The following is an 11202-nucleotide window of genomic DNA, read 5'->3' on the forward strand; positions in this document are numbered from 1 at the left end:
TGAGAGAAATATGATGTTAGAAATTATGCTAGTTTTTGAGCATAAATATTTTGTGTATAAACGGTGTTGGATCTTCTCTTATTTCAAGCTTGGAAAACCTTAAGAACTTGGATTATTTAGAGTGGTGATTGCAGCTGAGGTCTGACAACAGGACTCTTTCAGGTGCCCCATCCTCTGAGGCTCACTTCCACATGCAGCTCTCCTGCCAGAGCAGCTTCAGACTCAGCTGCAGTGACACGGCAAATGCACAGTCCAGCGAATCAGGTGACAGAGACGGAGCTCAAGAGCCAGGTGACATTCAGCTGAGAAAGAAAGACACCACCACAGATAATGTGAGAGCTCTTTACACTTTGAATACCTTTAGACTCAAGTGTGCATTAGAGTCAGGTGAAGCTGGATTAGATGTACATAGACAAAAGGGTCTTTTTAACCATTAATGGCACAGGTCCTTTCACCTAATGCTGTCCTCTTTAGGACACATGCAGCATCCCTTTAGTCAAAGCTTCCCTAGTTTTACAGCATTTATGTAATATTTGTGATTTTCCATTTTATTTTTATAGCTGAGGCATCCAGAAGCCATAACAATGGTTTTGGAGGAGGCAGGGAGGAACCAAACAGAAATGTCAACTTGGCCTCTGACAGATCTGCAGGAGGCAGGTAGAACAGATTCAAACAGTCCAGTCTGCTTCACTGCCAGCAGCACTAACAGTGATTTATATTTAAATGTTTGACATACACTCAAAGAGAATGATACATCATAAATAGGCAATAGATCCCAGCACTTCCAGCTGGTAATACTTATGTAAATGGTGATATGCGATTTACTGTAGGTGTTCTGTTTTTCAGGCACATATCATGCTGCTTTAACAAAGATCCAGAGTGTGCTGATTGAGGTGCTCGCCAGACAGCATTTTGAGAAGGATAATCTTGCCCAAAGATACAGGTCAGTTCAGGAACTTCTCTGACTCTTGACTTATGTGAAGCTTTGTAAGCCAGCAGCAAAAGTTATTTTGTTCCACAATGCTTTCATTTTCAAAACATGGCAAAGTTACATAAGTGAAAGTGAACTTTTTTTGCTCAGGGGGTTTTCTTCTTGAGTAGGGCATATTATTGCACCAGGATCAAAGAAATTACACTTGAAAAGTCTTCAGATATGAAGATTTAATTAGTAGGATTTTAAAATTTGGTTATATGCAAAATAGCAAAAGTTGTTTTTTTATGTTTTTGTATGATGACATGGTGACTGTTCAATGCAGCTTCACAGCAGAGTGCACAGTTCAAGCACACAAGTGAGACAAAGCTGAAGGCAAATTAAAATTTTTCCCCAAGTTAACTGTGTGAACAGATGTTGCAGAGTTACTACTTGATTCAACTTTGACCAGCTGTAAGTAAACATAATTGCTCATACACATGCAGTTTTAAAATGCAGTGGATGCTGTCGTTCAAACTCATATTGGCTTTCAAAAAGTGGTTTATATAAATTGTGTTAAACTGGTCCGTGTACAAAGTATGATCTACTGGAGATGGTTCATCTTGTAAATTAGATAATGCGTCTTTGCACTCTTTTGGGTGCTTTTCCTTAGACCACTTTCACATTCGCATGGTTGTAAATGCATAAAATTACTAGCTGCTTCATAGCACAATAGCTTGTCATGCAGGAACAGTAAATAAATTTGCCATGGCTGTCGCTGTTTCTTCGAAGTGTACATTGAAACTTGTGGGATGACACTCATTTCTCTTTAACACACGTCCCCAGGACTTTCAAAATAAATGCAATGAGTCACTGCTGTGCAGAGAATCATTTAAGTGAGTTAGCTTTATAGCTTTTGCCTCCCCAGCTAAACAGTGTTTCAATAGTTGTCCTGTCCAGAAACATAGCTAACTGTTAGCTTGCTACAGCAGAGAGACTCAGTTTTGTTTGACTAGTTGTTGTCTAATTGTTTGTTGTTCTTGTCAACATTTAAGGTAGAAGTTAATGAACCCAGTCATTCAATTCAATTCAGTTTTATTTATATAGCGCTTTCCACAATCAAAATTGTCTCAAAGAACTTTACAGAGACCCAGAGCCTGACCCCAGAGCAAGCACTTAAGGTCACATCTGTAATTGCACTGTTCCCATTTATTTTTTAATTTATTAAGATCTGTTGATGTTTACAGTTGAGGCGTGGCAGAGCCTCGTCAGGGGAGATACCTGTCTACTGATGTCTGTGGATCAATGAATGAAAAATTTTGGCCCCAAATGTTAGACTACAGTACTAAAGTATATTTTAACTATTTGAATTGTCTTTGGTCCACTAAAATTGGAGAACTGCAAGTACAAACTAATCCTTTTTAGTGTACAACTCCTACACCTTTCATCTGTAGATGGAAACACCCTCAAATTAAAGAGGAAAGATTCACTTCAAATTCGTGGCTTCATTTCAAAGCCAGTATGCTGAAGCACAGATCAGTCACCCCAAAACATTGTCCAAGTCTAGACATGTTTAATTGTGATTTTTCTTTTCTTTTTTTTTTTTTTCTTTTAGTTTTAGCAGCATCTAGTAGAGTTCCCGCATTTAAACTTTGCTGATGAAATGTTAGCATTACATGTGTGGCTCTGGAATAGATAATATGGTAAGAGATTTACCTGTATGATTTCCAGCTCTTCTTGCTCACATCACCACACAGAGGCCCTTACTGACCTCAGTGGTGTGTGTTCCAAAGGTTTAATAAAGCGGATTCACATAGAAACTACCATCTTATGTAGATATTTGTTTTAAACCTTCCAAAAATTTTCCTTTACTGCAAAGGACCAGATCAGTGGGCTTGAGAGGCACCAGGGATGACTGCTGTGGATGGTGTGTCGCTCACCTTGACCACGTGTGTTGGGGTTTCAACACTTGGCTTCTCTCTGAGTTCCTGACCAAATGACTGGCCCCCAAATCTGGCTTTCACAGAGAAACATGGAGAGACATGAGACATAAACTAAGTTTGGACTTAACACATTCCAGGTTACAATAAGTTATTATAGAATTTCTATTAATCAATGAGGGCAGCAATCCAGGGAGGTTCGATACACTTTAAGGCCAAATGCCTAATCAAAGTTTGAAAAGAAATATAATGTCAGTACAAACGTAAACAGGAACTAAAAACATCCAAGGCACTTGTGCACATGTCACAGCAGACTAATTTGACTAATCCTTTGGTCAGATTTTCAGTGAGTGTCCACTGCTGTGCCATAAAAAACTCCCTGGCTGTATGTTTGACATTGTTGTCTTCCTGCACTCTCCTAAAATTGGCAGAACATATTTAAAAAAGGAGGGTGCAGTTTCTGCACTGTTCCTCCAGTATGGATGAGAACACAAACTGCCCAAGGCCAAATCAGTGATTTTATCTCAGCCATTGTTTCATTTCAAATAAAATAAGCTTGACTACAGAGCCTCATCTTACTGCCCAGATTACACGCTGTACTGTATGTCAACTGACTAACAAGTATCATTAGCTAAATCACCTAGCAATCTAGTTTATATGTCAACCAAATCGAGTATCCCTGCCAAAATGCTGTTTGGTTGGGAAGGCAAACACTGTAGAGTCAAGCTCACAACAAGACCACAAACACAACCATTGTGCTAAGAAATAGCTAGTATCTTTATGCATTCTCAATCATGTGAATGTGAAAGAGCACAAAGATACATTATCCAATTTACTAGATGAACCATCTCAAATATATTGTCCTTTGTACACGGCCCAGTTTAACACAATTTTTTAAACCACTTTTTGAAAGCAAATATGAGTGTTCACTGCATTTGAAGCTGCATTTAAAACTGCCGATGTATTAAAAGTTGCTTTATTACCAGATGTCTGGTAATATTGTGTAAACGCTTGAAATACAAAGTAGTAGTGATGGCCAAACTATAAACAAAACCCAGGTTATGCAGTGCTGGGTGTATCTCATTTATCTCCTTCTGCTAACAAAAACAATAAAACCAAAATAAAACTGTAGAATCTGCTGCTTCTGTTGCTTATTGTATTTTTGTCGCTGGGACAATACATTTCTGAATGCACCTGAACTCTTTCTCAGTCTTACCAGTCTTACTGTCTCTCTTCACTGTCATCTGTCTGGTAGAGGAAGAAATTCAATGAATTTAGTTCCATGGTTCAAAAACATTGCTGTTCATTGCTGTTATGCTATCTTTCTCTGAATCTTTATACAGTCTTTATACAGTTTTTTTGAAAAACAGGACTGCTACACTAATGGTTACTATTATCACTGTGCCAGCACACCACTTACCTTAACAACAGCAGTGCTCTTTGATTCTCTGTGCAGGAGTGTGTCTGTCTCCCTTCGGCATCGTGTGTTAAAAAGTCAACTTGTCTCCCTCGCTTCACGTCAAAGGGACTTGGTGGAAATCTTCCAGAGGCAAATGCATTTGGTAGAGGTGTATGCAACCATGAAGGCCAAACTTTCCTGTCAGCCTCCCAACCATCAAAGCAGTACAGTGGTGAGACAGCAGCCAGATCACTCCTCCACTAAACCTAGAGAAGCACACAGCTGTAATGAAGACAGTCAAGGAAAGGAAAATCATATACCGGTGACACCATTAAGATCGGCACCACCAAACAATGCCAAGGACCTTACTTTGCCAGGACCTCTTGCATCCTTACTAACCCAGGGGAAGAAGGCTCCCACACACACTCATGTGCTGAATAGGAAAGCCAGCAGCTGTCAGAGCAGCACCAGACAACCAGAAAATACTTTACAACACATCAACTTTCAGATGAAAGGAAAGAGTGCACTGATACAAACACAAGCTGAAGTCAGCAGCAGACATCTCTCTCAGCTCATTCAGAGGGGAGTCATGCCACCTGGAAGTGCTCTACAGCTGTTGTTAAAGGTCAGGCAAAGCTCTTGTCTTCATAAAACTTATTTCATCCCTGTGGAACAACTTATTTTCTTTAGAGTTGTCACCAAACACACTTATTTGCCAAATAGGTGTGTTTGATGACATAGAATCAAATGTCTTGACAGATGGTAATAATGGTAATAATTACAGTAAGATAATATTAACTCTTTCCATGCGCTCAACATGGATACAGTCAACACTTCGTACTTTTAGACAATTTCCTTGCCCTGGACAGTGAGTGGCTGAAAAAGGAAAATAAATCACTGACTACTGTGCCACTGCAGTACAGCAGTGCTGGCAATATAGGCTGTTTGTTGCCAATACCACTGTCTTTCATAAAACAAAAATCTTAAGTGAATGAAGAAAACAACCTGACTGTCTTGCCTCTGCAGGGTCACTTGCACCTCGCTCATGTGCGAGGTGATGGCTTGATAAAGGACAGAAAAGGCAAGCTGCACCTGGCTCCAGAGTGCTGGCTGGAGTCTACCCTTGGTAACGACATCCCTGTCAGCTCAGCGTATGCCTGGGACAAGGTTAGACACCAGCCTTCCTTAATCTTATCAGATGTATAGCTGCAGAAACAGGAAATACTGTGTATGTAGACTTTTCATTGTAACTTAGGGCTAAGGTCATATTCAGGCAGACAGCAACACTGCACGAGACCACTGCTGTGGGGATAAAGATATTTAAAAAAGGTTTAACCTAGATGAAGGAAGACAAAATTATAACTCTGATAACTTATCAGTAAGATAAAATCCTGTCTCATCGTATTCTAAACTACTGTCCAGTGTTTTGGCATCTGATAAGCCTTCAGCTTCATGGATAAATGACTCCGACTTGCCCTCCTGGACTGTATTTTATTGTTTCACTCGGTTTCACCACCAGTACCTGAAACCCCCACACCATTTGTACAATACTTTGGTTTAGAGCTATAATGCATTGACAACCACAGGCCAGATCAGTATTAGTACTTTACTGTGGATATTCATTTTCTCCAGAGAATGAATTCAGATGTTTCGGTGACTCTGTGACCTTTTCTTCTAGTTCCAACATCAGATCAAACTTTGCTGTGAAATTTGCTGAGTCCATTCATGTTCACTCTTTTCACTCTTTCGATGTAGGACCACCCAAAATTAATATTTTTAGCTCCCCTTCAAAGGACACAATGCATCTAATAAACACTGTACCCCCTAAAAGTACAAGTATTGTGTGTATATTAAAGCCTGATATATCTTATTTGTCTGTGCCATAGAAGTCCACTGCCCAAAAATCATTAAAAACACATCAGTGAGATGCACTGGGCAATATGGTCCATCATCACCATGAACGCACACAGTGTAGTTTATTTCCAGTTCCACACACACCATTATGCTGCCCCAAATACTCATACTCATTAATCTGCTGCTGAAAATAGTGTGTATTTTCCTGCTGTTTGATTACAAAAAATAAAGTGACCAGCTGTTAGGAAATCACTGAGCCTTTTTAGACAACATACATAAAACCACAGATTCGGTGTTTTTTTCCAGTGACTTGGAGCTGAGAGCCCCACTCAGGGTAGGGATGTCAGAAAGTACACTGGGGTTGGGGTGAAGAGCCATTCAGACTCTTTGTAGAATTTCTATTTGTCATAACTCCAGGAGGATTAAACTGATAGTGAAGAATCAGCTCTCAGACTCTTTTCCTTCCTTTTTTACACTGATGTCGAACAAGGTTCACACCTCTGCTGTTTCCTGCCTGCCAGTAGGCATCTGTGGAGAACAAGGCAACACACAGCACTGAGCTGTAAATTATTGAGTGTTCATTTGATAGGCCCCCAGGTTTCACATATCTCATCTACTCATTAATAAGTCATCATTTATAAACACAAATGGCAGTGCTGTTAAAATATATTTCTGAAGAACCCTTTCCACTGTTTGCCCAGGTGATGTTCAGAGACAAGCCCTTGTCTTATCATTTATTGAAAATGGAGTCTGAAGGAAACACACCGCAGACACATCCTGAGGATAGTGTTCAACACTGCAGGGCTGCTGCTTCTCACGAGGCACTGACCACAGGTCTGTTGTTCCAGTCTGCTGATTTGTCTAACCCTGGCCTTAGTTCCACATACATCCTGCCGTTGACATTTCCTTGCGAGTGACTCAAACAAATACAGCAGGCAGCCACTGCAGCGTGGCTTTCTCTATGTCAATAATTAATCACCTGCCTTATACATTTCCCATCTGGACTTCCTTGGGATGCTGTTGCAAATAGACTCATGTAAATTGTCAAGTAAATTGTGCATTTATTTTGTAAAATTGACATAATATGTAAAGCATGGTTTTGAATGTATTTGAATTCCTTTTCTACCTCTGCAGAGGCAGCCGGCCTGAACTGTCTAATGAAAGCCAAGATAATCCATGTGGTCGGCGACGAGGAACTACTGCCAAATGCTGTAATGGATTGCTACTGGGAGAAGCTCTTAAAGAAAGACTTTTCAGAGTCTGAAGACTGGGGAAGTGAATTATTATAATTAGCTCTTCCTGTGTTTTGTCCATAACTGTTTGTTTTGAGCATTGAACTTGGTGAGTTTCACTTATTCACTCATGTACACTCAAGTACATCAGTTTTCATTGTGGATGTGGTAAATTGTGACCTCCAGTGAGTGATTACATCAAAAACTAACTGTATGAATTTAGTGTTTATCTATTGTATTTGTACTTCAAGTTTTATGTTGGAAGTGTTTAAAAAGTTCCCAAACTGTGTGGGAAGGTTGTAGTTTTCCACTACATGGACGCACTATATCCCTTATCACTCATTTCAGTGTTTCCCATTTGCCTCAAGTTTACCTCTTATATTTATTTGCTAAATTTGATATTTCAACTGCTATTGAACCAAAGCAATAAAGAGAAGAGAGTTCATAAAGGCGTGTGGTTAAAAGTTTGAGCTGCAGGGTGGGAACTGTATGACTGAGGTATTATGAAATGATTAATAATTACACATTTACTGTAGAGCTGTACACAGAGAGACTGTACACGGATAGACTGATGAGTAGGGTTTTTTTGTTTGTTTGTTTTTGTTTTGATTGTCCCTCAAGTTGTTCCCTGGAGCTGGGGTGGATCGGTGCCTTGCTCAAGGGCAAGCATATCCTATTCTGCGTGGTCGAGGGATCGAACTGGCGATCCTCCGATCTCAGGCCGGTCCAAAGCCGCACTCTTTTACCTGCTGCGTCACGGCCGCCCAGTGTTATTGATAAGAGAAGCTGTGCCTCGCCTCATTCTTGTGTTAAAGAGAGTTAATCATTAGTAAGAGGCTGGTAAATGTATCCCGTAGCGGTGATGTGGTGGTGGATGTGGCCGGGCAGTGGGCGTACTGCTGCCAAGACGCCCCCCCCCCCCCCCCCCGCCACTCCTTACTGAACAGTCACTCCAGACCGCGATGGAGGTCCGGACGTAGCAGACCGGACTCGTTGCCGCTGGGCTCTATCAAAAAGCGCAGTCTTTACGCATGTAAAGACGTACTGTTCCAGAAACGGGCTGTCTGTTAATAAAGGTAACGTTCCCGGAATCCCGGATATACAGAAAGTATTCCAGGATAGACGGTGGGGCGATTCCTTTTGGAGAAAAGGATATGGTTCAGACGCCGAAGGCGCCAGTACGTAATGCAGGAATCTTACACAGGAGTTTGATTGCTGAAGTTGCTCATCAGATGTATTTACTTCAAGTCTGTTCGGTGTTTGGTGTTATCACAGTAGTCCTATTGTTTCTTCACTTTCTCTCGTTTTGCTTGTTTTGTTTTTATCCTCAGATTTACTGAGGAAATGTTTCTCATTATATTTAGGTTTCTGTGGAGCTGTGGCTGAAGTTTGCATGGCACCAAAGCCGCTCAAAGACAACTTCAGAGAGCAAGGTAACTACACTAGAAACGTCTACTTTTAGTGTTTACGTTTGAATTCCTAAACACACTTACCAAAGGAAAAATTTCAAATGAGTTCATGAAGTAAGTTATGTAAGAAGATAAAGTTTAAATGATTTACTTAATCTTATTTTTAACTGCCCTCAAGATTTTCATGCACCTTAAGAAAAATATAAAGTTAACATTAAAGTTAATGTGTCATTTTTCAAGTTTTAAGTAAAATATAGCCTGAATGTTCATTTTCATATCTTTTTTTTATCTGTTTGCCCTCAGAATGAAAACAAGATGTGCTCACTACATACATAGATTGAGACAGAGGTGCTTCCTGTTTTCTCTGTCTCTGCTGGTGGTCTGTCTGTTCAAACTTGTCTACATTAAAGTGACAGTGAGGGACAGCGTCTACGTTGAGCCCTATGGAATCACTGTCAGCATATCCGGAACCCACAGCCACAGGTACGACGTCAGCTGCACTGCCATTTACGAGCTCGACCCCGTGGAGATTGGCAAGGCTCTGGAGATAAAACGGAAAGTCATCGTTGATGTGGATGATGAAAGCACTGTGAGTTTGACCTCAGATTGTCAAACATTTATAAAAACAAGGGCTTACAATGAAGTTCCACTGTCAAATGCAGAGCGAAGCTTCCCATTGGCTTACTCTCTTGTGGTGCATAAGAACGCACCCATGGTGGAGCGCATTCTTCATGCCATCTATTCACCTCATAACATCTATTGCATTCACTATGATCAGAAGTCCTCTCCAGTGTTTATAAAGGCCATTAAAAACCTGGCTCAGTGTATTCCAAATGTGTTGATTGCCTCAAAATTGGAATCTGTGGAATATGCCCACATCAGCAGGCTTAATGCTGACCTCAACTGCCTCTCTGACCTGCTGAAGTCAGAGGTCAGGTGGAAGTATGTCATCAACCTGTGCGGCCAGGACTTTCCTCTCAAGACAAACTATGAACTGGTAATGGAGCTGAAGCAGCTGAATGGCAGTAACATGCTGGAGTCCAGCCGACCCAGCGAACTCAAAAAGCAGCGCTACCGCTTCCAGCATGAGCTGAAAAATGTGCCTTATGAGTACCGTCATATTCCTGTCAAAACCACAGTGGCCAAAGATGTTCCTCCTCATGGTATTGAGATGTTCATTGGGAGTGCATACTTTGTCCTGTCATGGGATTTTGTGAATTACATTAGCAGCAGCCAGATGGCAAAGGACTTTCTGGCATGGTCTGCTGACACATACTCGCCAGATGAACACTTCTGGGCCACCCTTGTCAGGGTCCCTGGGGTTCCAGGACACATCCCCAGGTCAGAGGCAGACATCACAGATCTGAGGAGTAAGACACGACTAGTAAAATGGAACTATTTAGAAGGAAATCTTTACCCAGCCTGCACAGGTACACACATGCGGAGTGTTTGCATCTACGGAGCTGCTGAACTTCGCTGGCTCCTTAACTATGGCCACTGGTTTGCTAACAAATTCGACCCCAAAGTTGACCCGATCCTGATTAAGTGTTTGGAGGAGAAGCTGATGGAAAGACGTCAGTACATGCAAACATGATAGTGAAGGGAAGAGGGAATGTGACAAGGAGAGAGTTGTTTCAGTGTCTAATATGTGATAAAGAAAAGTGTCAAAGTACATCTACTCAATCACAACCAGTTTTTTTATGTGAGTTTTTTTCTTTTGTTCAACTCTTGTTATCTATTTACTGTAAAATATTGAAATTGTTAGAGTACACATTTGCGTACTTTTCAGAGTAAGCGTTTTCAAACTAACGTAATAAGGTCATAAAATGCGGGTTACTATAGATTAGATCACCGAAAACTGTATAAAGAGGCACTACGTGAAGCACCTGCAACATTAAAACACTGCATCAATAATGCATCTGTAATTTAACACCGTAAAAGGGATCATTCTTCAGAATGACTTCTTTTACTTGTGTTAACAAGGCCCTTTAGCTGCTACGACTATTTACTTTTACTTGTAATGAATTGTTTTGACAATGAGGTATTGCTAAGGGATTTGAATTCTCTTTTCACCTCTGCTAAATTAAACCATCCTACTGCAACAGGATAGGGCACTTACGGACACTCAGCAGGGAGTTCCCTGTTCACATGATGTCATTCATTCTAATCGTTGTCAGGCGGTAGCCCTCAGTGACTTCACAAAGCATTTAATCAGTAACAGGGAAATGAAGAAGTGCCTGTGACTAAGGAATAGTAGGTTATTTCAGGAAAAGTTATCCTTAAAATAAGTGATTCCAGGTACTCTTCTTATATTGAGAGTATAAATACCAAAGTTCCATGTTTTATTCATGGGTTCTGTAAATTAAAAGCTCCACAGTTTTTTGGAGATAGTTGATTTGAAAAAGTGAAAAATCTGTGATGATTTCTTTATTTCTGAATAAAGGTATGATGCTTCTTA

General features: G+C 40.6%; 1 protein-coding gene across 1 annotated transcript; it reads left to right on the forward strand.

Annotated features, from left to right (window-relative positions):
• Positions 1 to 8285: 8285 nt before the first annotated feature.
• On the forward strand, positions 8286 to 11202 carry LOC121184634 (beta-1,3-galactosyl-O-glycosyl-glycoprotein beta-1,6-N-acetylglucosaminyltransferase 4-like). The gene is made up of 3 exons (XM_041042427.1): positions 8286 to 8411; positions 8700 to 8768; positions 9048 to 11202. The coding sequence occupies exon 3, from the start codon at positions 9049 to 9051 to the stop codon at positions 10336 to 10338; it is 1290 nt and encodes a 429-aa protein (XP_040898361.1). The 5' UTR covers positions 8286 to 8411; positions 8700 to 8768; position 9048; the 3' UTR covers positions 10339 to 11202.

The sequence above is a fragment of the Toxotes jaculatrix genome, chromosome 7, assembly GCF_017976425.1.
Source record: "Toxotes jaculatrix isolate fToxJac2 chromosome 7, fToxJac2.pri, whole genome shotgun sequence".
NCBI lineage: Eukaryota > Metazoa > Chordata > Actinopteri > Toxotidae > Toxotes > Toxotes jaculatrix.